Source organism: Anas acuta, chromosome 1, assembly GCF_963932015.1.
Source record: "Anas acuta chromosome 1, bAnaAcu1.1, whole genome shotgun sequence".
In the NCBI taxonomy this organism is placed as follows: Eukaryota; Metazoa; Chordata; class Aves; order Anseriformes; family Anatidae; genus Anas; species Anas acuta.
The window spans coordinates 203134439-203161737 of NC_088979.1; the positions used below are offsets into that span (position 1 = coordinate 203134439).

Genomic DNA, 27299 nt, shown 5'->3' on the forward strand with positions numbered 1-27299 from the left:
ACCATACTTTGCTGCTCTGCAGATGAGTTATGATGTTTGCTTGGTAAAACTTTGGGAGGTGCTTTGACACACCGTGATGGAAGATACTGTGATGTATTTGTGGTTTGTAATTATATCAACTACAATGGGCACTGAGATCAACTTTTGTGCCCAACGGCCTGTCTTAGCACCATTTAGAATGCTTTGGGTTGGAAGGGACCTCAAAGCCCACCCAATTCCAGCCCCCTGACATGAACAGGGACACCTCCCACCAGCCCAGGCTGCCCCCAGCCCCATCCAGCCTGGCCTTGGGCACTGCCAGGGCTGGGGCAGCCACAGCTCCTCTGAGCAGCCTGCACCAGGGCCTCACCACCCTCATAGAAAAGAATTTCTTCCTTAGAGCTAATCTAAATCTACCTGCCTTCAGTTTAAAACCATTTCCCCTTGTTCTATCCCTACACCCCCAACACAGAGTCCCTCCCCAGCTCTCCTGCAGCCCCTTCAGGCCCTGGCAGCCCACTGGGAGCTCTCCCTGGAGCCTTCTCCTCTCCAGGCTGAGCACCCTCTGCTCCAGTTCCCTCAGCCCCTCCTCACAGGACTTGTGCTCCAGGCCCTTTACCAGCTTCATAGCCCTTCTCTGGACACATTCCAGGGCTTCGATGTCTTTCTTGTACTGAGGGGCCCAAAACTGAACACATCAGATTCATGATTAAGATTCATGATTTAGCAACTCAATTTAAATTTTTAGAATATCTGTATTGCTTGGCTTGTGTTTTTTTTTTTTTTTATGGGCTTGATGATGAAGGATAGATACCATCCCTGTGGCAATGATAGCTTCTAAGAAGGCTCTTCAGCCTTTAAAATAACGCCAAGCAGTTATTGACTGTCTTGCAGGATTGGAGATTTCTTTTTTTTTTTTTTTTTTTTTTTCCAAAAATAAAACACAACAGTTTTACCTGAAGGCATGGATTTTTGCCAGTGCAGACATAGCCCCTGTTTAAATATTTGTTTATTGGATTGTGTTTGTGCATCTTCATTGCTGGAAAAAAAAACAATTCTGTGTCTTATCAGTGGTGCTGTGTATACAAACATATAAACACGCAGACCAGTATTTATGGTACTGACCAAAATTGTTAATGATGCCTTGAATGTTTGCCCATGCTCAGCTGGAAAACACACAACACAGTCATTAATGAAATCATCCTAATGATGATGAGTTAGTCTTCTACACTATAAAATGCCTATTGGAACCAGATTGGTATAGTTCATTTGCATCTATCTCAGATGAGATTATAATTAATTCTGTTTAGTAATATTTCCATTAAAAATAAAGACTGAAATCAAAGGAAAAAGTGATATTGTTGCACACCCCAGTCAGAAAACATGAAGTTTCTTAACCGTTCCCTCTCGTTCTGTGCCTTGTGATTCTTTAATTGTGTGGCAACACATCACTGCACAATATTATGTAGATTTTACCCCAACTATAAATACAAGTGATGTTTAAAAAGAGGTTGACTCAGTTATAACTGCTACGTGGGGAGCAGAAATGAAATAACAGTGGGCTCTTCGGTCTATCGGGCAAGCATGTGAAGAGGCTTGGTATCTGGCTATCAAGGATAAATTCATTCAGCGAAGAAATAGGACGTGATTGTTAAAAGTTACAGAGGTAATTAAGTAGTGGAAAAATTTACCAGGGGTACCGAGAATTCTCCACAACGGGAACATTGTAATTAAAATATGCTCTAACAGAACCTCAGGTATCAGGCCTGAAACAAGAACCGACTTGGGGAAATCCTGTGGCCAGTGAGATGAGGGGGGCTGACTAGACGATGACAGTAGTTCCTTCTGGCCTTGAAACCTATTAATCTTGCACAGCAGTGTGTTGTTCTACTCACCAAAGTCAAGAAAAGTTGAAAGCTGAACATTAAATGAGCCAAGGACTCTTTACCACAATCTGCTTACAAGTTATAGGAAAACCAGAGCTTTTAGGTTATGGTTTGATAATCAGTAAGCGGTGATGTAATGAGAGGTTGTATTATGTACGTGTTTTCCATGACATAATAAACCCAAGGAAATTGAGGATGTGTTCCTCTGTTCCAGCAATGGGAATTTGTTTAAAAGGGAATTAGAATCCCAAGCATATTGTGCTAATGAGCTTATTGTGCTAATGCTGTCTGTTGTTTTGTAAATGTCACCAATCGGCACAGTAAGAAAAATACCTTCGATCTCCCAATGGTTCTGCTGCTGCCTGGCTTTAAAATAGTCTGGAGAAAGGAACACTGGACCACGATCTGGATTCATTGTACAGTTTAGTAACAGCACATGTGTACAACCTTCAGCCGGTCAATTTATTAGGTGTGTCTGCTATTTCTTCTGAGAGGATAGCACTTACCTGCTCCATAGGAATTAGGAGACTGAATTGCATTATTATCGTAGTGCTTCTGAAACATCAAGCCCTATTATGTACATATAATCAGGTAGAAAATGGAGTTGTTTTGCTGCACCTAAAATAGGAGTAAAGCCATTACTGTGATTTTTCCCCCATGCTCATATTGGATGATTATCATTACTTCTTACGGAGCTAGGCACTTGTAAGAGAAAAGTTAAAAGAAAGAAAATCTGTTTTCAGGAATCTACGTCCACCTGTTTTAAATAACATTAAATGCACTCTTAGTATGCAGAGGTGCTTTTCTTCCACTTTAAAATTTAAATCCAGTTAAAGCTACTCATTAGTTAAAATTAAGTGGTTTTGAAACAATTCCAACTACTTCTGTCACGTCATCAAGTGGCATGATCTTACAGTCTGGCTGAGGTTTAAAAATGAGAATCCAAAGTTGCATTCCATTTTTAGATGCCTCAATTGCTGGACTTTCAGAAGTGCAAAAATGCCATTTATTCTGGTCTTTACAGCTGGAAGTGGAAATTTGGTGATCTAACCATCTGCTCAGCATGGAGAAAATGGAGCCTAAGTGAAGGCTTTGTATTTTTGCAACACTTTGCTTTCTTTCATTGTAGTGTTATTTGTGTTCGGAGGAGTTTAAGGGTCTTAGTGTCTCTCATTATCCTGAATTGAAGAGCTCTTTACAAATTGCCACCTTCATCTGGCAAGGCCGTGGAAGTCAGCAAGATTATATGCAGGAGTACATAAAGGTGTGTAGGATTGAGTCCAGGTTCATGCCAGGCTTATTATCCTGATCATTAAAATATTACCATCCCCGCAATAGAATTGGAAAACTCTTAAACAAAACCCAGCAATACCGTAACTGCAGAGGGAGCTTTAGAAAAGACTATAAATCAGAGAAGATTATAGTAGACGTAACATTATTCCTTTGGCAAAAGAGACCCAGGGGTCTTTAATGTGGTATTTTGTGCTATTTTTGTGTTTGGAACATATCAAACTGAGCACACACTTCTCACAATTTTTGTCTACGCTGCGAACAATGAGAACAGTGTGATAGACAGATGAGATTAGTAGAAATGATGATGAAGTCTCCACAGAGGCTTTATACAAAGTTGCTGAAGACTTTATTTGTGCCTAATATAATGGCTCCTTGTTTTCCTTTCTTGTAGCACTCTACCTAGTCTTGATGCTCCCTACCCCATGCTGGTATTAGTAGGACCTCTAGCCTGTGGTAAAAGAGAGCTTACTCACAGGATCTGCAGACAGTTCAAAAATTTCTTCAGATTTGGGTAAGTTTGCTTCTTAAGGTTAAAAGAACACAGTGATAAAGGCTGAAATTGCTCCTGTTTTTTTCTTTTTTTTTTTAAGAAGTTAAAAGTTAAAGACAACCTATAAACGGTTGTTGCTATGCATTTAATCTTTTCCCGGTGCTTGATTGCCTGAAGCCATCAAATACTTTCTTAAAAAGAAAAGCCGTTTAAATTATCTTGTTCTTTTCAAAGGTGAACAGCAAAGAAGCAAACAAAAAGTGTCATTTAGAGCTCCTTTTATTGATCTGCTCTATCTCTGCTCACATATGCCCCTCCACCTAAACATCTGTTTAGATATGTATAGATTTCTCTTAATTTTTGGAATGTACCTGGGTGTAAACACATTAGCATGCGTGTGCACGCTGCATCCTGAAGCTAGGCAAGGAAGCAAGCGCAATTGCTGGACCAGTTTATTATCCTGCAAGTAGTGTTATCAAAGTAAATAGCACCTTTCAGACTTCACCACCTGCTGGGAGGACTAATTTTCCCCCTTGGAAAGGCCTGAATTAGGATCCTTGCAGCCTTGGGCTTCCTGGGTATTTAGTGGCGAGAAACCAGCTCTTTCAAGGGAAGGTTTTCCCTTTGTGAAACACTCACCTGAGCTATATGTCTATTTTCAGTACACACTAGATAGCAGTGATCTAATTTAGCCAGATTTCCTATCTGCCACCTGAAATTAGGTGGTGAAAGCTGTTCCTTGTGTTCACCCATCCCATTCTCCACAATACATAACTGTTGTAGGTCCTGCCTATGATGCATGTCTCTGATCTCAAATCCTGTATTCTAATTATTTTCTCCCCTCTATTTTCTCTTTTTTTGTTGATATTTTTTAATAATTACACAATTCTATCCAATTTTATCATACTTTGACCATGCTTTCATATGTGTCATAACATTTACCACATCTTGGACCCCTATTTGTGCGCTCCTATGTACTGAATAAGTCAGTTGCAAGAAAAGCACCATGGGCTTGTGTATTTAGGAGAATAATTCCTCAGGGTTCCTAACATCAGGACCACGACCTATGTGTTGATGGGATGTCTAGTAGTAGCCTTCTTCTCTAACATAATAATCCGCAGTGAAGAAGCCTACGTGTCTGCAGTGTACTCAGATTATAGCCACATGCAGAATTAAGTCATTACACTGGCAAAACAAAAGGACGTTTTAAGAAAAGATCTGAGAAGCTATGGGACTGGAAAAATATCTTTTTGCCTTTCTTTAAAGATACTACTGTGTTTTGAATGACTAGACGAGAAATTACAAACTAACTGAATGCCAATTGAAATTTTCCAAGCACTGTGTGTGTTTTTTTTAGGAGCATTGTTTTTAATACTGTGTATTTTATTTCCTAAAAGTTTTATGCATGAGGGGAAAAGAAGGGGATAGCGACAGAATCTTAACAGAGCAGAAAATTGCAACCATAAAGCAAAGTTGTATTTTAATTATTCAGTGGAGATTTAAGCAATTTTATGGCTTACTCTTTTAAATTTCAAACATTCCACTCATTAAAAATGTATTTCATGCAACATACCCTGGCAGTTTGAATGTAAACATGGCCTTGCAATTAAAAAGGGTTGTAACGTTTAGAAGTGTTTCAAAAAATAAAGTGAAATTGGACCCTCAAACCATCTGGATAGTACTCAAGATTGACCTTTAAAGGTGGATGCATTCATAATATCTTTAAAAAAAAATAATCAAGCCTCTGAAGTGCAATTTTACAGAGTCCATGAGTAGCACACTGTCCTCATTTGCCATATCTTCATGATTAAAAAAAAAAGTGTCACCCTCTAATGCTGTGATAATTAAGATCTGACAAGCTCAATGTTATAGACTAAAATTCTTAGTGGTTTACAACTCAGCTATCTTAAATAAATGAACCAAAATTAATTTGTTCGCTGTTAGATCTCAATATAAAGGGGGAAAAATCATAGAATCATAGAATATCCTGAGTTGGAAGGGACCCTTAAGGATCATCAAGTCCAACTCTTGACACCGCACAGGTCTACCCAAAAGTTCAGACCTTATATGATTCCATATGATTCCTCTTTCACTCAGAGGTGAATAAGTTGTTTTGTTTTTTTTGTTGTTGTTTTCTGTTGGTTTTATATGTTTCTCCATTTTCTTAGGAAAATTCTCAGAAAGCAAGAAAAACAGAGAAAGAAATTGTATTTCTAGAAGTCTCCATGCTTTGGGGAGCTGGAAAAAGCATTAAATAATTGTATTTTCAATGTAGCATTATCATCAAGCAAAAAATGTAGCAACGTAGGGCGAGCCTAGTAGGTGGGATACTAGCAGGTGGGATATAGATATTTCTTCCACGTTTTGCAGGATAGTCTAACAAAAGTCAAGGAGATGAAATGTTCTCAGTGTGAATCAACGCTAGAGTTCCCCATCACACTTCTGTTCCTGGTATCCTACAATGTAAAAATTAAAAACAAAGCCAAACCAGAAACAATTAGCAAAATATTATTTCCTAAGAACACGGGTTACTCAATAGTTTAATCCAAAGTTGCTACATGCACTGTCTTAGCCATTTTTTTGTTGTTGTTGTTTTGGTTCTGTTCTGTTTTGTTTTAGTGTTTCACCCTAGTAATAAGCTCACATATCTGAGCTTTATCCTATTATCCTTGCGTGGTGGCAGGCAATTACTTTTCCTGCCTTGTGTCCCACTTATCTCCCTTGTTTGGGGATTGTTTCTCCCCTTAATAATGGGGCGCTATTTAAAGATTGGACTTTATATCTCTTTCTTAACCTTGGAGGTCAGCCTAACTCCTAGTCTCCTTTTCCATATTTAGGGTTCTACTTTATATCATTCACAAGCTGACATCCCTGGAGAAAAATGGTTTCGGCATTTCTCTATTACAGGGCCCTGTGACAGCTTCAGCTCAGGCTATCCCGGGTTGGAGGGGATTTATAGCCAAAACGTAATGTTACATTTAAACTTTTTTTTTGTGTATTTATGGGTTAATCTTTCAAATATGCAGCATTAGGGGTATGATTTGCACCTCTTTATATTTCCCATATTTCTTCTCTTCTTAAAAATAAAATGATTTGTAGTGTTCTCCCTTTTCCCCCCTCCTATTCCATAGCTGCTTCTATGATTGAAAACAGGTTATTTCTTTATTATGCTATATATTTTCCAGTCCCTGTCATACCACCAGGGCAGCTTACTTTGGTGAAGAAAACAGACTTGATTACTATTTCGTTTCTCAAGAAGCATTTGACAAAATGTTGAGCACAGTGAGTACCTGATGAGCATTCAGCTAGGCCTGTTTCCCTACGGTCAGCATGAACTCAACTTTTCTATCCAGCTCTGATGTTATTGTTTTATTTTTTGAAGTCTGTGTCTTTGTTTGCCCTTTCACTCACAGTTATGTGGCTTAAGCGCATACACAGCAACCAGAAATTCATTGTACATTTATATCTCTTTTTTTCTTCTGTATGCATATATAGAAACCATTAAGTTGGCGTAGTGGTCAGCAGGAATTTTTAGACAGTATTATAATGTAAAAAGAAGCTTATTTGCCTATGCAAGTATCTAGTGTGGGTACCAGAAGCAAAAACTCAGGAAATAACTGCCATTTATTTTTTTTTCCCAATCTTCCAGCAACCCTGCAGGGAATGCAGTCTTTTAAACTTTAGCAAATCCCCCCTTCTGTCCCCCTAAAGGCATTGTCTTCCTCTCTGAAGGCGGTGTGCCTCCAGCTACTGTTTCTGATGCCTTTTGCTGCCTGCAATAAAACTTTGGCATGAAAAGCCACAACAGAGCTCATTATTTGTACATACACAAACAGGGGAGCCAACGCAGCGTTAAGCAACTGATCTGGTTCTTAACGGTAACTCTCAGCAATCGAGGAGTTTAAAATAATATAATCTGCCTTCATTTCTCTAGACATACTACTGGGAACCAAATTTTCAGTTGTCACTTATTAACTTTGAAATTTTTTGGCCAATTATGCATTCTCCGTGCAGGATTGTTTCTGTCCTCTTTTCTTTGGCGTCTTCTATTTTACATGGCGTAGCCATATGGTTTGATGTAATGTCAAAAGAAGGATGCCCCTTTTGCTTTAGATCTCGCTTTCTTTACAGCGTGACTGAATAACCAATGAAAGCTGTAACCTGTCAGCAGCTTGTTTTCAAGGCGCTGATGTTTTATTATCCATGAACAATGCACAAGCCCATACCCTGCAGGCCCTTCTCTGCTCTTCTCTGCAAATTTCGTGCTCCCATCGGCCTCATTAGTATTGATGATTTGGGCAGGGAGAAACTTTGCTGGAAGAGAAAGAGAGGAAGTCCTCAGCGATTACTCTCCTTTAAGAAAGTTGTTTTCATTACAATATTTCCTTTGTCATCGTGCTCGCTGTTTTGAATTTCAGGGGAAGTTTATAGCAACCTTTAAATACAGTGGCTATTCCTACGGCCTTGGAAGAGACACTGTGGAATCAATTGCCAGAGAGGGCCTTGCAACGTGTGTTCACTTAGAAATAGAGGTAAGGATTGCATATTGCTTAACCATTTTTGAGTAAGTCATTTTGTGAGAACTCTGCTGGGGAAAAAGATCATGCACTTTCACTAAGGTTTGCTTCAACAGCCTAGACATAGCAACTTAGTGACATAAGAGACATCCTATGCCTTCTGCCTAGCCTACCACTGCTGCTGGTAGATTTGGATGCGTTGTGTGGGCTGCCTTAGTGTCGCTGGAGATCACAGAATCACAGAATTGTCTAGGTTGGAAGAGACCTCAAGATCATCAAGTCCAACCTCTAACCTAACACTAAATACAGCTGTTTAGTCAGATAAACTGTATCTGTAATTCCTCTGCCTGCATCAAGTAGCTCTCCATGGTCTGTACATGAACAGTACCTAGCATTTCCTTTATAGATACCCACATTTAGTCAGATGTGTCCTACAGCTGGCTGCTTAAAATTTCTTAGTCACGTTTTTCAATTTCAGTAGCCTTATATCCCCACCATGTCTCCAGTATTTCCATCACAGTACCCTCAGCTCTTCATCCATGTTCTGTCCACCTATCCCCAACTTTTAGGTGAATTACTCGAGAGCTGCATGCCTACTAAACCCCACGTAAAAGGATGTCATGCTTCTCCTTTCTGGTGAAGCAGTGGAGGATGCATGCAGGCCAGAGGCAATATTTTGGGCAGAACAGTTAAACGATGCAGTCTCTGTGACGGATTACTTTACCCTCTCTGAGATTTGTTGGGTGCACATGCACAGATGGCAGGATGTCAGGAGTCTGTGGTGCAGTAGGAAACGATGTCATGACAAAGTATCAAAACCTGTCTGCTGGAATCCCCGAAGAATAACTTTTTAGTTAATTTTCTAATTAAGTACTTCTCATTAGCTTAGATGAAGGCTTGCTAGCTAGGGATTGAGGTGACAAAAATGAAAGGCAGGCTTCATTTCCTTCCAGATTCTTTCTACAAAATAAACTTCATCTATATGAGCTTTTAGAATGAGACACTCTGTGGAGTGCCCAAAATATGATGCTGATTGTTGCTGGGTTTTGGTGTGTTTGCAGGGCTCAGCTCTGGGAGTTTACTACAAGTCTGTAGATGCTACTGCACTCCTTGATAGATGGGGAAAAATAGAGGTTTTAAAAGAAATAAATGTAGGAGACTGAAGTTTTGACTTAGGTTCCTAAGTTAGGGGAAGGACTAGGGAGACTTGAGCAAAAATTGATATTCAGTTTCATTCGTGTAGGATGATTAGTTTGTGAAACTGATGATTGAAAACCTAGTTTTTAGAAAAGAACCTGAGTGTTTGGAAGGAGTTTTAGATCCTTTGTAAGTCAAAAGAGTCTGTACGTGTTTATTGGCTTGAATAGGGACATACAAATAACTGAATAGCAGCATGTCAGGGACAAAAATAAATAAACTAGTAGCTCCTTGCTCAAATGGTCAACAATTTAGTGCTGCAGTCCTGCTCTTAAGGGCCTGTTACTTTGAATCTCTGTGTAGATCCATTTCTTCTTTCCCCCCTGTCTTGTCAGAACTGTGAATCACCTTCAGTCTCCACTGATTGCAATAGGCATCGAATATGTTTGTTGTCTTGCCAGGCAGACCCTGAATTTACAAGGGAAGAAAAATAGGAGAAGATGAAATATGATGGAGTGGGGTGCCTTTTAAAACTGTCAGTTCTTCACAAAGTAGATGTGCTATCAAATAATTTAGGAGAAAGGATTTAATGGAAATTCATGTTTATTCATAAGGAGGTTAGCCCAGTGACATGGACAGTGTTCATATTTTTTACTGGATATTACTGAAGCTGTTGTCGTGGACGGACAGCTAAGAAACTCCTTTGTCAATGAAGTTTCAGGATCACGTAGTCATTATGCACAGTCTTGTATCACTCTGGACTCTGCTAGCAGATTGGAAACAATAATGGTGAGTTATGTATGTGAATAGAAGTTATCCAACTCCATTATCTTCTGCTAGGCTCATAACAAAAGTGATTTAGCACTATTAAAAGAAATTTTAATTATGGTCCGTGGGTTGAGACTAAAAATTTAGAGCTGTTCATTCCCTTTAATCTACAGTATATCTTTTACCGATAAAGGAGACTTGACACAAATTTTAACAGTAAAATCTTGCTGAGTCCACACTTGCAACTTGTGAAGCTGCTGCAGTTCTGACACAGTTTGTACTGGAGAAAGCACGTTTGCAGTGCTTTTCCTTTGCTTGTCTGGCCATGAATATCTCGATAGTAACTGAAGGATCTGCGTGGGCCAGCCAAGGGTGTAGTGACAGAGTGGCTCACGTGGCTCATTATGCTTCCAGAAATGTGGGTACACCGTGGCTCCTGCCAGAAACCACTCTCTGTTACTCTTATTGCTGGTTATCCAGTCATTTGGGCTGTGGAGTCAAAGGAAGCAGGATAAAATACTAGTTGCATCTTTTCTGTTACCCTGTGTTGTAAACTGAAGAGATGGAGCTATGGTAAATGGATGGGCATCTTCAACTCAGGCAGCCCTTTGATCGTTTGTGACCTCATTTTCAATTTCAGGAAACTCAGATTTACTTTTTTTTTAATTTTTTTTTTCCAGGTATCTCTTTGGTTTCAAATAGAATCAGCTCCTGCGTTTTCCTATTCTGTATTCTAAGGTCACTTTCTCCATTTCATGTTAGACAGTCACTCATTTATTTTCTCCTCCTCAAACCATCCCAAACTACGGATGGACTGCCTTTCCATTCCTGTGTAGATCATACAAATCGTTTTTTTAATTATTTCTTGATCAGAAAAAAGAAACATTAGTTGTCTAATCATTAGTAGTCTAGGTCTAATTATTACAGGAAGAAGTAGAATAATTTAGAGTATTTATACACTGAAAAAGTCACAATTTGTAATACAATTAAAACTGTAACACAAACTCCTTGCTTTCTGCCTGTTTTCCTGGTGTTGTGCTCACCCTTTCACTGCCCCTTTGGGCTCTAAGGTTGGTGGTTTCCCTCTGCTGCTGTTACTGGGGGGGAGTTCCAATGAGTTGTGAACACCCAGGTCCTTTGCTGGAAGGATGTTTGTGTTGATAGTCTCTTCTTTCTCTTCCCAGGATCTTCTTGGGGTCTTATTTATACATTTGATAATGCACATTTACACCTTTCTCATTCTCCATTGGTCTGCAGCCCCAGGTTACATCTGAATTTATTATACAGCATCTATAATGCCAGTTACTATTTCTTCTTGTTTGCCCTAAAACCAGTTTTGTCCAGCCTCAGGTCTGTGTTTTTTAACTGCCCCTTACTGACATGTTTACAGCTGAGGTCTCTGGTGTCAAACCCATGCCCCTTTTCTTATCGTTCCATGCCTGTACTCCTTTACATCGTCTTGTGTCTCCACTTCTCAAGGTCTCTGCTATCGTGCCAGGCCTGGATTTATCCACACTAAGTCATAAACACCTCATTTTACCTGGAACAAGGGCTTGTTACAGCTATCTCTATAAAACTATGGCTTTACCACACATAGATAAAAGTAAAACAAATTAGATAAAGACAACTGGTCAACAAGAGGAATTGCTGGCACTGCTAAGCCAAGTAAAACAAAGATACAGGCAAGTCAAACAAAGAAACTTTCAGACAGCAGGACAAGGCTGAGTCCTGAAGCCTTGAAAACTTGGTGGGAACCTTGTGGCCTGTCACAAGCAGTGGTGATAGCATGTTACAGGGCTACGTGATTGCAATGTTCTGTTCTGTATGTATAGAGGGAGAGAGAAAACATTCTTCAAAGTATGAGTTGGTGCAAAGGAAAACTTGTAAATTCAGGATTGGTACCATTACGTGCATCATTTAATAAGACCTTGGCTTTTGAAGGTCCTAGCACGCAGGCAGGTATCCTTTTGAACTTGCTTCTTTTATAAAGTTGAATGCCAGATGTGAGACTTTGCATTCAGGACAGAGTTGTCCAAAGCTCAGCCATACATTCAAAAGGCACTCCGGTTCAGGAACAAAACATTGCATTTTTCTGTTTGATTTTAAAGGGTGTGCGCAGCTTGAAAAATACCTACTTTAAACCCAGATATATCCTGGTGGTACCAATGAACAAAAAAAAATACGAGGGACATCTGCGGAGGACAGGATTATTCAGCAGGCTGGAGATTGTAGAGGCAGTATCCAGAGTGGACATGTACATCAAAATAAGTCAGGATTTTCCAGGATACTTTGATGTAGTTGTGAACACAGGTGAGTTAATCTCATACTATAAATCTGACCCCTAAAATTGCAGCAATAGATGGACTTTTACAGCAATAGATTGATTTGCCTTGTTAATTATTGCCCCAAGAATCTAAAAGCTCTGTAGATCTGTTAGGACTGAGTTACTCTGCTATGTCCAAGTTATCTTAAAGTCCATCTAGAAAGCAAAGCAAATAATTGAACTCAGGGGCTCGAAGTATTGTCTCCCATGAGAATGTTAATCAAATGTTCAGTGTTAATTACCTGTTGGTTTCTGGACAGAGGTCAGAAGTGCTTTTGACCTAACAGGTCTAATTATCTGTGGAGCAGATAGGCTCTTTTCAAGTGTGGAAATGACAGCTGATGTGCAGCCTCACTATAAAGGAGAGGCTGCTGCAAAGATTTTGTTCTTAGGACTCTTCCACTTAGTAACTTGTTCAAATCCCCCAGCCTGAGACAAGGAATGTGTGAGTGGTCAATATTTCATTAAAACCAATGTTTGCTTCTTGATATTGAGGGATTGAGAGTAACAGATGGTGGAGAGGAGTCTAATTCATTCCCTTTGTGCCCTTTTGTGGAGGTGATTTTGTGGTTCCTCACAGTGATGGTGAAATATGGATATCATCGTGGTATGAAAAATACTATTTATAGTTATTGCTGAGGGCATTTGGATCACAGAATATGCAGCTTACAGTTTAAATATAGCTTTTAAAAATAAAGCAAAACACAGTAACACAAACTGTAGGAGAATATTTAGTTGAGTGCAGAAAGCCAGAACTGAGTTGAATTTCAGATTATTTGCTTGAATGTGCTGTTTATGAAGATTTTTCTCCCAAAGAGATGAGCTAGATGACTTACAAATGCATTTCTGTCTCAGGCTTCTGTGCTTTCTGTCTTTGCACTGAAGAAACGTTGATTTTTGTGAAACTCTTATCCCCTTCTGCAGATGAATTGGATGAGGCGTTCACAGAACTGAGGTTCCTGATAAAGGCCTACCTGGGTTTGGAGCCACCTGCAGTTTCTGATAGCAGTCAAGACTTGAACAGCAAAGCAGGAACAGGTACTGTGTCTAGGCACATACTGCTGCTTCTGTCAGTAAAGCATTCCAACTTATTTGTTACAAGAATTAAAATCTGGGACTGATGCAACCTGTGAGACTGCTTGTCTCTGAAAGCTCTCTGTGCTGCTCTGTAATGGGTCTCCTGGGCTTTTTCTTCCCTGGGATGTAAATCTTTAATGGACATCTTTCCACATATTTTACAGCACTGTGTGCCCTGAGGCAATAATATGTAGAAAGTGAGTTACCTGACTCTTGTGAGGATGCTTTTGGGCCGAGGATCTCCCATTCATTCCAGATGAATCACAACCCAGATGTGTCCCTGGCTGAGAGCTTTGTGCCTATCAAACTCTTGAGCAGCAAGAAAAGGGCATGGCACTCAGAGCTTACTTGTCACTCTCCCCCAGGAGAGCCAGAAGCATAAAGAGCTATATGAAAACAAGGATAGTAAGATGAATGGAGGCAGCTTAATAATTCACTCCAAGTACTTTTGGAGCTACACACTTGGTGTAAACCCAGCTGAGTAGCCTGTGGTGTAAACCAAATGATTGGCCCTGTGTTTAAAACAACCCTTTCACTACCTGAACCACCAAGGTTGGAGCCTCATGATTACTTTAGCCTAACCCAAGCATGTGCTGCTGCACAAAGCAGTCATGGCCAACTTAGCTCTCATCTGTCCATTTCTGGTCTTTCCCTTGCAGCATAACTAAGATTAGCTTGTGAGATCTAAGAGAACTCAGCTCTATCCCAGTATTTATTTGAGATAGGGCAGGTTACCAGTTAAGATAAAAGCAGAATATGGTCTCTAAAATATGGAGGAAAAAGAAATAAGAAACTGATATTATAGTTATAAGATATTGCACATCATGGACTAACAACACACTCATTTATGTGAACTCTTTCCTCTAAGAGCCGCTGTGGTTTATGGCTGTCTTGGTTAGATCCACTGCAACAGGAGAGTAATCAGTTTCTGAAGTAGCATTGAGCCAATACTCATGACCTTCTGTGTGGCTCAGACGGCTGCAAATAAAAGCAAATGAAGGGAGGGCAAAAATGTCTGAAAATGTTAATAAAGGATAGTGCAAAATTCATCAGTTCATCAGTTCAAGTAATTTTGTATCCTGAAAGAATTAATAAATACAGATTTCCCAGTGGAGAAGAAAAAGCTTCTACTCATATTGTGGCGCCTCAGTGCCACAGCAGTGGGTACTTTTTCTGAAGAATCTTATTTAATCTTAATCTATGTAGATTTTATTTTCATTTCTAGAGCTAGCACATTTGTTTGAAGTCAGGAGGAAGAATTCCTTGCCTTAATGACTACAGTCTTGTTACTTATTTGTCTTAAAACCACTGGAGATGTTTTGTCCTGAGAGGCAATAAAACCCACCAAAACCCTAACTAGATTATCAGGAAAGAAGAAAAAAAGGAGTAAAGATAAAAGATTTGTGTGTAATTGTGGTATTTTTAAATATATGTATGTACATACCTGAAGTTCCTTTAAAGGACTCTGTGTTCCTCAGTAGCTGAGTTCTTTCTGTGAGTGGCTTGTTGCTAGTTAGAGAAACTTCATTAACAGCACTGGATTTTGGCAATTCTGCTGTCCATGAAGTAACTTTTAAATTTACTATGCACCATTAAATTCATTTAGAGCTTCATTTATAGGTGTTTAAATAAATTTAACTATCCTATCTCTAGCGATCATTCCTTCTTATGGACTGTGTGAAATAATTTATTTTTAAAAACTTGCCTCAAGGTTGTCTTTAATATGGACATTTTTAGTAAGATAGTAGCAGGGGAAAGATTGGTTCTGCGAGATTATGATAGGTTGTTAATTCTTTTTTTAATGAGCTGCTCTGCAAGATCTTTCACTCGTGTATAGAGTAAAAATACTGGAGAAAATAGATAAGTTCTTTTTTACAAACTTTTTATAGCCGAAATTTAATATATTGCAGAGCTGATAATGCTTTGTACTTGCATTAGCAGCTTTCATCCACAGAGCCTGGTACTATGCAACCATTAATTATATCTCACAGCAGTCCTGTGGAGTATGCGTTGCTATTTGTATGTTACAAATGAGAAAAGGGACATTTATGCTAAAGACTGATTATTTGGGATGCTGGGCACCAGAAATCCCACTGAAGTTTTGGCAGTGTGAAGCCCTGCACCTTTGAAGGTTGGGCTCTGCTACTTACTCAATGTCAAAAGGAGTAATTTACCGTGACTGAAACAGAGACCACGAATCTCAAGTCCTGTCTCCTCTCTACTTAACACCAGGTTTCCTGGCAGCTACAAACAGGTATATAATGGTTAGGCAGCAAGTCATCTGAGGATTGTTGAAACTTTTTTTTTATATATATAAATGCATATAACAAGAAAAATAACCAGATTTAGTGTATGAACATGCATATGGATTGAATGTCTATTCCCATTGTGTGTATTATGTGACTTCTTAGTCCTATGTGATTTGGCACACAATGCAATTAAACCTTTCTTATGATTAAATTTCTGCAAAAACTATTGTGTAGCAATATTTATAAGAGTGTACTTACAAGTATCTTACTTGTAAGCTTACATGCAGGTTTGATTCCTTGCAATCCAGCAGCAGTGCAAGTCTTTGCATTTTTTTGTTCACTGAAATTTAGCTAAGTAGCAGAAGGAAAGGCTTCCCACTCCATCCTGCGTCAGATTCTAAGAGCTCTGAGGAAGTCAAAACTCCTAAATAGGCAGACTGCAATTAGCTTAGAAGTCATAAAAGCGGGACATGTGAGAGTATCCATAACAAAATGAACTTGTCTGTATGGTTAAACACCTCTTCCTAATCCATAAATATAGTGTGATGGGTTTCTTCTCAGATTTGTCATTGTTTTCATTTGCCTGAGTATTGAGGGACTACATTAATTGTATCTGTGAAGTTTAAAAGGTTTTGGGGCAACTGAGTAGTTAATATCCTTTTTAACTTTCATGGTTATCTGTTGCAAATCCAGAATGGCACCAAAAGCAAGTTCACAGTTGCAAATGCAACTTTCTTTCTGCTCACTGTAAGCAAAATGCTGCTTGGAATTTTATGTTTTGAGAAGTGTCTTTTCCATATTAGGTTCAAGAATGCGTCTCTTACAGGAGCAATCATTGTCACCCAGCAGACTAATTGCTGGCACTGCTCAGTCTTCCTCTGTCAATGAGTTCTTGGACTCTTCTGCCAAAAACTGTTCAGGAGGCACCTTGGACAAGTTTGCTGCACAACTGACCTCTGTGGTAAGGAACATTTGCTCTAACCTTAGGATGGAAATAAGTTCTGTGCAAAAACTACATCAGACCTTTATTTCTCCAGGAAAAAAAAAAAAAAAGACTCTTGTTGTTTAGATATCTTTTCTTTCAACTATTTACCCGTTCCCCAGAGTTCAAGGCAGATGAATGAGAATGAAGCAGGTAAGCTCAGTTGAGAGGACAGGCTAACTGTTCTGCTCAATTTTACACCAGAATAAGTCTATTTATCATAATGGATTTCATCCAATTGTGTGCTGGTGTAAGGGAGCTGAATATCATCTCTCTCTGCTCTGCTACAAGATATTGAAACTTCCCTATTCAGAGCAAATAGCTAGATGCAGTTAATAGGACAATGAAGATTACTTATGAACGCCATCCTGTGGCAGTGGAAAAACTCATTCAGCTGAGTGGTTCACAGCGAGTGCTAGTGATAACTGCAACAGATCAAATTTGAGCACATTTTTCACCTGCTTTTACTGTTTCACTCAACAGATTCAACAATGTGCTTGGATTTCAAATAACCTCTTACAACTTCAGCTCCATCTCTCTCTTTTTTTTTCTTCTTCTTCTTAATGGTGTTTTCCCTCCAGGCATTCATTCTCCTTGCAGGCAGTGGAGGGGGAGTCGGGGCTATGAAGCAGATGTGTCTAATGCTCCTTTTATACGACAGCGACAAGAGAAAGAGAAAAAGAAAAATGAAAGCTTTAAACTTTGTTCCATTCCAAGGTTATGATGTCATTGTGATGAATGATGGCTTGGCAGACATGACTTGCTGTACGATTTTGTAACTCTCTCTGTATTTGTAACTACCTCTGATGTTTGGAATTAGTGTTCTAGATGAACCAAAGTAGAAGATCCTCTACCCACCCCCAGCCTGTTTCCCAGGATTTAAAAAAGGCTTTCTTAGGTGTGGAGAAAGGTATGGTTGTAAAATGGCTGGCGTAAGTAAGGAGCCTCGTGTCTTTCAGTTTTCTGAAATGAAATACCTCCTTTCAAGCCATGCAGATCTCAAAAACTGTCACAAGTGTCGTTGGTTTTCATGTTCCTTTCATCCCCAGTTTTGCTAGTTTCATGTGAGAGAGAAGGCAGAATTTCTCTTACCTTGGTGGCTCTCTGCCAGCGCTCTTACCCCCAGCAATTTATTTTCCTCATTTTTTTTCATTTCATCTTTTTTATTTTTATTTTGAAAGTTTACATTTTGTCAAGTCAGGGAGAAGTGGTTTATGATGAAGGAGGCTATCATTTACCATGGGTTTAACTTACTTAGGTGCTGCGAGGCTCTCTTTCTTATTAGTTGCCTTGTTCACTGCTGCTAATATCTTTTAGTTATTTACTATGCCAAGTTTTCGATATATTTTCACATGCAGAGGAAGCTTTATAGCGTCAGCTGAAGTGTCAATGTAGTAAAACCTTCAAGGTGAAACACAGGTGCCTCTTGGACTGTATTTAATGAGAGGAATATAAATGTCTGTGGCCTTTAAAGTCAAATTTTTGCACTTAAGGCACCCAAATAATGTGCTGTCGCTGCAGTAAACACATTCTAGTCCCATCATGTAGAACAGGAAAATAACAAATATGAAGAAATTATAGGTGTGAATTTTCCACAAGCAGAATAAGCAGCAGAGCCTGCTCCTTAGGGAAAGACAGTAGATCAGATTCCCTGCAGCCTTATCCCTTGTGAGCGTGCCAACCCTGCACCACTTCTGTGCAGTTGTAACGATGCAAGGTATGATCAGAAAGGAATCTACACCTGTAATCCCCACCAAAAAAATAGGGGACAGAACTGTCCAAAATAAAACACAGCACAAACCAAGCTCAGTGAACACTTAAACAGACCTACACTTAGCATAAACAGCGAGGGAAAGTGCAGGAATTCACCATAGTCATAATTTGAGCTGTTAACTATATTCTCTTTCATTTCCAATACCATGACAAAATGCTTCTCTTACAGATGTGATTTAGCTATTAAACTGATAACTATCAATGGCTATCAGTTGATAACGAAGTAGGATGTAATAACTTTGCTTTGAGATTTACATCTAAGCACACTGTAGTTCTGCATTTGTCTGACCTGCGAAATTACATTGTGCTACAGCATGTGTTAATTAACAGACCCTTAAAACTTGGGACCGTATTTTCCAGTCTGCTGAGATCGTAATGTGTTCATTGTTCAGTCGTTTTAACCAACTGAAATTTGCAGAAGGTAATCCCTTCTCTGAGAGGGGAATATTGGTTGATAGAGTTGGTCAGGCAGGTTTTCAGCATTGCTGGAGCGAGGAGGCAAAGCCAGTGTATTTGAAATGTAGCAAAGGCAATTTTGTCTGTATTCAGACCCTTCCTGGTGAAAAGAAGCTGAAGACAACAGCATAACTAGAATTATCCCCTCCCTAATATGCGGTAAGGTTGGGGTGTATCAAAAGTGGCTCTCTGCAGACACTCCTTCCTGCTACGTCCTGGCACACTTTGGCTGTTATATGAAGAAACAGGGCTTCACTGGAGATGATCTTCATTGTTCAAAGCTGGCAAGATTTCAGACCAAAACTTGGTTTGCATAGATCATATTTTGCACCTTTTTAGTTACAATACTGCTCTGCTGTTTTCCCAGAATATATAAATGCATACACTTTAGAGTCTTAACAAAAGAGAGGAATATTACAAGCAATTATGTTACAATTTACACTTCCAAGTTACTATATAAATTTGGTTGTATTTCCTTATCAGGAAGAAGCTTCTCTCCAAAGGCGCCATGCTGCAGCACGTCAGGCTCTGTCAGGGAAGGCACCTAGTGCATATGTCCAGCTGTTTCAAAGGTAATGTAGAGGAGTTTCAGCCAAGTCCTTCGCAACCAAGTGAAAAATGCTTGTTTTAGATTTTTTCTCTGCTATTCTTAAGGGTGAATGATTAGGATCTGCCAGGGACTGCAGGTCTCACAGACAACTGTCCTTTCTATCACGTTTAAATCTCGCCATACAAATATATCTCACACGGTCTGTCTTTTGACTTGGGAGCTCAGCAGTTCTGAAATGTGTACCAAAAATGTATGAGGTAGAGCCATCCACAAGCAAGTTGTCTAAAACTATGAAGTTATTACCTGTTTCTTCTCCGAGAAAGCAGAATAAGATCCTTCTTCTGGCAGCTCGCAGTCTCCAACATGTTTTTCAGTGCTGCTGGTGATAAATGGACAGTCAGAGCCTTGCTCAGCACAAGGTTGTTTGCAATACACATCTGTGGATAACTCTGTTTAAATCAGAATTTCTGAAAGCAGACTTTACTTTCTGACATTATTTTTTTTAATTTTGCAATTTGTTTGTTTCTAGAAAATGCATTCTATCTTTACTGTCTCTCTTCTTTCTTCTTCCTCATAGTCACAGCCCTGCAAAATGGTGTTACGTCTGTAAATCCTGGTGTACCTTCTTTGGTTGGTCTTTTGTGGGATCCTTGACTTCATTTGGTAAATACTGGTGTAAATCTTCCTAATTTTAATTTTTCTCTTTACTTTTTTTTTCCTACTTGTCTTGAAAAGGCTCACAGTGTTGATGTTTAAAGTAGAACATGAACTTCTAAGTCAGCGCTCATCAAAATTAATAGAACAATTCACAGCTTTCATCTTCTTTCAGGCCGTTACAAATGCAGTCACCAGTTATACATACCAGCTTTCCACTGACAAAGACTGGAGACCGACTCGTTAAAAATAAATAAATAGGGAAATTTAAAAATCAGTGAATTAAACTGTCATTAGAAAAAACAACGGCAGAAGCTTACAGCCAGAAATGCATAATTATGGTACATTTTCCAAATCTTTACTTAGATAAAAGTTTAACTAGTTTAAGGAAGAATTTTTTCTTCACTCATTCATTTTAAACTACGTTGTACTGAGAAGAAAAATGGAAATCGGTGTTTTCTTTTGCTGTATGTTTTGGTTTTGATTTAGTGTAGCAATGTGAACTGTTCATCTGAGTCTGCATTAGTCTGCTGCTCTTTGCGCCCTTTATTCCACAATACTCGTTCTGTGGAAGCTGATTTTGGAGTTATGCATGGAGCTGTTTCAGCAGAGCTGTCAGGCAGGTGAGAGAAAATCCTGTCACCCCCAATCAGCATTTGCAATTACCAGGCCCCGAGGGATGGATGCGCTCGGCGGAATTGGAGGCAAGAGTAGACAACACACCATTCCATGCAAGAGGTTAAGTCAAGAAATGCCGTAAATAAGAAAGTTTTAAAATGGTTGAAATTCTGCAAGAGAATCCGATTCCTGGAATGTAGCAATTAGTGGAGAACCTGGTAGGTGTTGTCCAGTTCAGTGCTGGTGCATGGTTGTTCTGTTGAAAGTTTTTATTTGTCCTGGATCAAATTAAGTTTTAAATGCCCTTAAGAAGGGCTTTCACCTTGCAACAGCTCACCTAGGGTTTGATGGCTCTCTCTTTTAATGTATAATTATGCTTAAATTTACAGTAACTTCAGAAGTTACCGTGTATGTCAGCTCAGCTGTGGTAGTAATCTTTGTGTGTGCTCTTAGCCCATAGGAAATGTAAGGTGACGTGGCTGTTTTAGCTTTTATCAAGGGCTGGGCAAGGAGCTTGGGCACAGATTGTGCAGCTCAGCTCGAGCCTGGTAATTGATGGTCTTATTTATAGTAATATTAGCAGTACAATCCAAATAAAATTGGGGGTAGTTATATTGTTATCTTGTTTTATACCTGTCATTGATTCTTACTTAAACTATATATATTGTCTTTCTCTCCAAGCCTGGCCTTACTAAGTTCAGTAGCGTAACTAGAAATTCTCTCTAATTTATTAATTAATTCTTAAAATTGACTGGAGTATTTCAAGTGTCCTTACAAGTGCTGTCAAATAAGACTTTGTAGCCTGTGTTTTGAGGTACAACGCTTCATTGTCTCTGCATATGTTGTTAAAAAGAGGCGCCAATCCTTTCATGCAGTCAAATTGCGTTAGAAATTCAGGTTAGACTCACTATTACATCTAGATCTATCTTAGCTTCAGTGCTTTCCAGATTTCTCTCTCTGCTATGGAAAAATAACTTTTTTCAAGCTGTATTTTATTTAGAAACTCTTAATTTCTCTTTCTACCTGGCTACATAAATAGGACAGAGGTCATGCTTGTTTGAAATCTGGTTTTAAAAACTCTTGCTGTCTAGTTTTGCCTGAATCTTACCAGATTTGTTCTGAATATTTTATATTTAGAACACGATACACATTTTCTTTATTTTTATTGCCAGCAGCAGTGCATAAAAGCACTTGGTCCACTTAGTTGTTTATTTAAAAATGAGATTTAAAAATGAAATTTCTTTCTGGTAGTACATCCAGCCTTACAGAGGCTTTTAGCTAATGAATCTTGATGTAGCAAACTTACAGCCATCATGCTCTTCCGTAAAGGCACTTAGCAAGTTTTGCCAAGCAAAAAGGTTTTCTTTTTTCTTTTTATTTCTTTCCTCAGCCAGATCAGTTCCCTAATCTGTTTCACTCCCTTTCTGAAGGGCTGCCTCTGCTGGCATCAGTCTGGGAGTGTGAGCGAGTGGCCGTGGACCCCAAGTGGCAGAGGACAGAGGCAGCTCAGCTTGCTTCTGAGCACTGCTGCTGCAGAGAATGAAAACCCTATGTCAGTTAGGAATGAATCCAAATTCTATGAAATATCTGAAACCGATGCCAAAAAATGATATATGCAGAAAGTTTCTAAGGCACTAGATGTTCTGAATTTCTCGTGTATCAGTAAAATATTCTTTAATGCCTAATGTCGTCGTTGCACATTCTAATCCAAACTGAAATATATTGCTCAATTATCCTGAGTGTGTATTAGAAAATTTTAAAAGTGGTGTCACACAGGAATCTAACCTGCTTTATTTATTGCAGCCCCACAGGGTTTTCTACATAAATTCAGGTTCTTAAATCCAAACTACTGAAAACCTGTCCTCTTTATTTTTTGCCCGTGGCTGTGTGCAGGTGTAATTAAAGCCATTTTGATGTCTCATTGCCTAATACAATGAGGGCAACGTTCGGTGGTTTGAGCTGAATAATTTCACCGGTTGTCTCTGTGTCTGAGGGCAATAAATAAGAGGATGGGTTGAAGTCTCACTCCGATCAGGCCTTTAGCTAACGATTAACTTGCTGATTTTCTCGGAATGCTGCTGAAAGAACTGGAGTAAGCAAGAGCAGACATCACCACGAGGAGGATTTATAACGTGCAATCTCACTTTTCTACGTTGGAGAAAATTTATGGACTTGACAGTTTCACCAGAGCTCCCTGCCAGAACTGGGAAGAGAGAAGGTGCACGGTCCACCTGTGGCTGAGAGGCTCTTCAGGCTGCATTTACTTGCTCTGAACATAAGATTTGCATGCGTGTAGTTGCATACAAGTCTTGCAGATCCTCTTGTCTGGCCAGCCTCCAACTTCAGTGTAATTTCACTTTTCAGTTTTATTTTTATGCCTCTATTAGTGACAAAACTAGGACGTTGTCCTGAACTACATGGGTGTGCCTTTCCACAGGGCGCTGTTTAAGTTATCCGACCTCTTTTCCTTTTTTATTTGAGCTGAGGCCCACTAGTGCAATCAGAATATAAATCCCTCTGACAACAGTACAGAACTCAGAGGAAAATGTGAAGAAGACACATGGCAGACACAGGTAGAAGGTGGAAGAAAATCCCTCTCACCTTTAAAAATGCCTGTTTTTATTAACTCTCTTGCAAGATGTTTTCTTTTTCAGCTGAGATACAGCTTCTGAGAGTGGGTCACAGGTTGTGAACACCAACCTTTGCTCCAGGGAGTAGGGTACGTTTTCCCCTAGCAACTTAGCCCTGAGAGGGGTGGCACTGAATCCTGCCTTCAGATTTCTCTCTGACTCTTCTAACCTCTGTTGTCAGGCTCTGTGTTTCTGAGCAGAATTACTCAGAATTCTATGTATTGAGCAAAATTCTTTGTTAAGAGATTATTGTTATTATTATTACTGATTTACATGAACTGATTTCTGAGAGCACTCAGTAGCTCTGGGGATCGTTGGTGGAATCAGACCCTTTCTTTTGTACTTTGTTCAGATTTTGATCTGAGCCTACAGTGAACAAACACCATTACCAGCCAGCAGTCACTTGACAGAGAAACAATAACAGCTTGAGGCCTTACATATGGGAAGCTTTATTTATAGGTATTAACAAGAAGAAACTTTTAAAAGGAGAATCTGAAGATGAGCAGTTGATAAACCTTGCTTGCAGAGACGGTGTGCTGGGCTAGGGAATGATATCTGAGTAATGAGTCTTAAGAAAAATTATTATCCCTCCTTACAAACCTAGCTTCTCCCATGGAGCAAGCATCCACCAGTTGCTACCACAATTAAAAATGTTCTTGACAAGCTTCTTAGGGAAACTAGAGAATGAGTGCGTGCACAGAAGTTGAGTAGGCTCATGGCCCTTAAATTATCAGATTCCTTCGGAGGTCACTGTCGCATGCCAGTGGGATGGTTCTGGTACAGGGGGTAGATGTATGGAATCTCCCGAGAGCTGTGATTTTAAGTTATGGACCTCTGAAGTCTGGCACTCTTCAGTTCTGCTTGTGTTTGGTTTTAGCTCTGCAATTTGTCTGTAAATAACGCAGTGTCAGTACTGCAATCACCAGGAACGGGATTTTTAGGTGTTACAAGTGCCTGTGAAGATGAAACTTCTCTCCTTCTGAGTTAGCCATGAGGGGTGGGGTTAATCTCACCTCGTTTGGAGTTTCTTTAACAAAAATGTCTCTGAGCAAGCTGTCCTACTCTGCTCTGTCTTGGTGGAGAGGGATTCATCCAGCCTGCTTTAGAGCTCTGCTTATGCTTGAGCTTATTCATACCATAGCTGTGACAGAGCCAGTGGAGAGGAACAAAACAGAGCCAGGACTACTACCCCAGCTGCTTATTGTGAACTAGCTATGCTGTCACAGAATATAAAAGCCTGTAACAAGCCCTTTTTATATATATATTTTTTTATCATTTCAGGGACCTAGCAGTCACTCCTGCACCAGGCAGCTCCCGTCAACAACTACTGGAGCCAGCAACATTTCCTTTTCAGGTCTCCGATGGAAGGAGTGTCACCCAAGATCACAGCTTCCCCTTGAATAACCCAGAGAGCCGGTGAGTTCAGTTTCTGAAACTGCAGATTATCGCTGGGTGGAACGAAGGTTAATGCTGCAATGTGCAAGATCTAAAACCATTTTCCAAGCTAATGCAGTTGTCTCATCTGTTCCACCAACAGCCTTATTAAGCATGTGTCACTACATCATAAAGCAAAGTCTCGTCTTTCGTAGGAAGGGTTTCATTTAGACACCATAATTAAAAAAAAAAAAAAAAGAATTTCAAAATCTTTCTATTAACAGGATATTTGAAGGGAAAAAGATACTGAAAGAAACTTGGTCCAGGTAGAGAAAAACAGAACTGCAGTGATAACCCCAGGGTGTGGCAGGGAGGCAACTCCTGTCTCATTTAAAGCTTGTAGAGAGGTGAGGATAGAAGACAACTTGAAAAGGCTACATCTTCATTGTCTTGGAGGCATTCAGCTAGGAAGGGAGCTTTATTTTCCTGACTCATTTTACAGGTCCACGTTGCCATCCTGCCAAAATGGCTGTGACTCACTCTACTTGTCCTGTTCCCTAAAAATGTCTGAGCTCTGGCTGCCAAGAAGCCTGCCTGCTATTGTGGCAAGTGACATTGCAGCCTCTCTGTGCAGAATCCTAGATCAGCTTTTTTTTTTCCCCCCTCTCCTGGCCATCTGTTGTAATCTCGTGCCCAGATGGGATATGCAGAAGCAGCCGGATGCCACACAGCACGACCTAGTGAGGTGTAACACGCCAGATTCCCCATCCACACTTGGAAATAGGTGTGTGCTCGTGGCTGTGCTGTGAGCCACTGTGAGCTGAGCTCTTCTCCCTCTTCTGAATCTACAATAAAACTCATCCAAAAACTGCACCTGAGAAGGAGCTGATGGCTATGCCATATGGCAGTTGGTAAGCTTGAGTTTGATCACAGGTTCAGTCCCATATCTGATGTTTTGTTGTCATTCCATACCAACCAAGGTACCTCTCCCACTGCATGGAAACATCCATACCATGAATTTTTCCACAATTAGTTTTGAATTGAACAAATCGCTGTGTTAAATGACCTCCCAAACACACATTAAACATCTTTTCACATAAGCCAATGAGGAAATGCTGACATCTTCATAAGATTTCAACCCATTCGCTTCATTCCTGATCTGCTAAAGCAGAATTCTTAGATAAACTTGTTGAAAAAAAAAAAAATCTGTGTTCCTTTTATATCCTAGAGAGACTGCCAGTTCCCTCTCCGTGATGTACTACCTGCCACTGTAATTACAAGTTGTTAATTAGCATGCTGTAAAAAGGTTGAAACCATAGGCCTCTGCAGATTCATTTGTCCTGAGTATTTGTGCCACCGTGGAGCGTGCTGAAGGGGAACAGAGTGAGCGTGTGAGAGAAACTGAGTGTGTAATAGGTTGCAGAGGGATTATGCATCATCTGTCCTTCCCAGGAAGAGGCAGGACCTGTAACTCAAATGAGTGTGAAGCTACGAGGAGTTGTAAAGGTCTTACCCTTCACATATGGGAATAAATATGTCTTTCCACTCCACCACATTTTGGTGTTTTGACTTTAGCAGTGTTTTCATTTAGCACTGTTAATAACACAGTGGAAAAACAACTGTGAGGAGAGAAAATGCAAACTGCTAATCAGATTCATTCTCTGTGCATGCATCGTGGCCTGCGGCAAAATTGTATAGAGTCATGCTGTCAAGCCCTTTTGCAATGGAAATAAGAAAATTTCTTCCAAACTTTCCTTATAGGCATGATTGATGGAATTGCTGTTGTGTAGATGCACTTGAAATACTGGTGGAAAAAAAAAAATACACATTTCTGAAGTATTGCGGCAAAGCCTGTTGTGATTTTGCTTGCCTGAATTTTGAGGTGCTTTAATCTTTTCTTTTGCTTTCTCCCCAATTTTATGCTTTCAACATTTGGAATGGAAGAAAGAGTAAAATAAAATCCATCAAGGGGTAAGAGCACTAATGTTTTGACCTCCAGGCACAGGCAATGAAGCAAATATTGTTTTCCAGGATTGGGTCTGCAGATATGAGTCTGATGTGTCACTGGGCAACTCTGTGTCCAGGTCCCAAATTCTTCACATTATTTCTCAAATCTGGCAGCTTGAGTTGTGATGGAAATGCCATCATTATCCATCAGGTCGCTGACACCTGTTGTATTCAACTTCTGAAGTTGTTCTGTTACCTCTGATTACAAGTAAAATAGATGATCCTGATTGCATTTACTCCACGAGTAGAAATTAAAGGTTTAGTTTGGACATCTCTCAACTGACCTGCAGTTTCCAGCCAGCCAGTTTCTAATTACATCCACGGCTTCTTTTCATCACTAAGACCATAGCTGTGGTCTTCTCCTTGGAAGTAAACTGCTCACCTAGTCCTTCCCAATTTCACAAGAGAAAACACGGTGCTGGTTTCTCTTTGAAGTTCTCTGCTGGGCCTGAACTCTCCTGCACGTGAAGATGTGAATATTTTTTTTGCCCAAAGTTCCCTTTGTTGTCACACACAGGCTTAAACAATTTATCATT

General features: G+C 39.7%; 1 protein-coding gene across 12 annotated transcripts in view; it reads left to right on the top strand.

Moving 5' to 3' along the window:
- LRGUK (leucine rich repeats and guanylate kinase domain containing) overlaps nucleotides 1–27299 on the top strand; it is a 50194-nt gene that overhangs the window by 18590 nt on the left and 4305 nt on the right. Inside the window, exons 11-19 of one of the 12 annotated variants that reach the window (XM_068670119.1) lie at nucleotides 3550–3669; nucleotides 6834–6930; nucleotides 8067–8180; nucleotides 12179–12380; nucleotides 13318–13431; nucleotides 16523–16680; nucleotides 19414–19502; nucleotides 24664–24798; nucleotides 26701–26727. In XM_068670119.1, coding sequence (XP_068526220.1) covers nucleotides 3550–3669; nucleotides 6834–6930; nucleotides 8067–8180; nucleotides 12179–12380; nucleotides 13318–13431; nucleotides 16523–16680; nucleotides 19414–19502; nucleotides 24664–24798; nucleotides 26701–26727 — 1056 coding nt within the window. The other 11 variants (XM_068670122.1, XM_068670121.1, XM_068670123.1 and 8 more) reach the window with 11 other exon arrangements.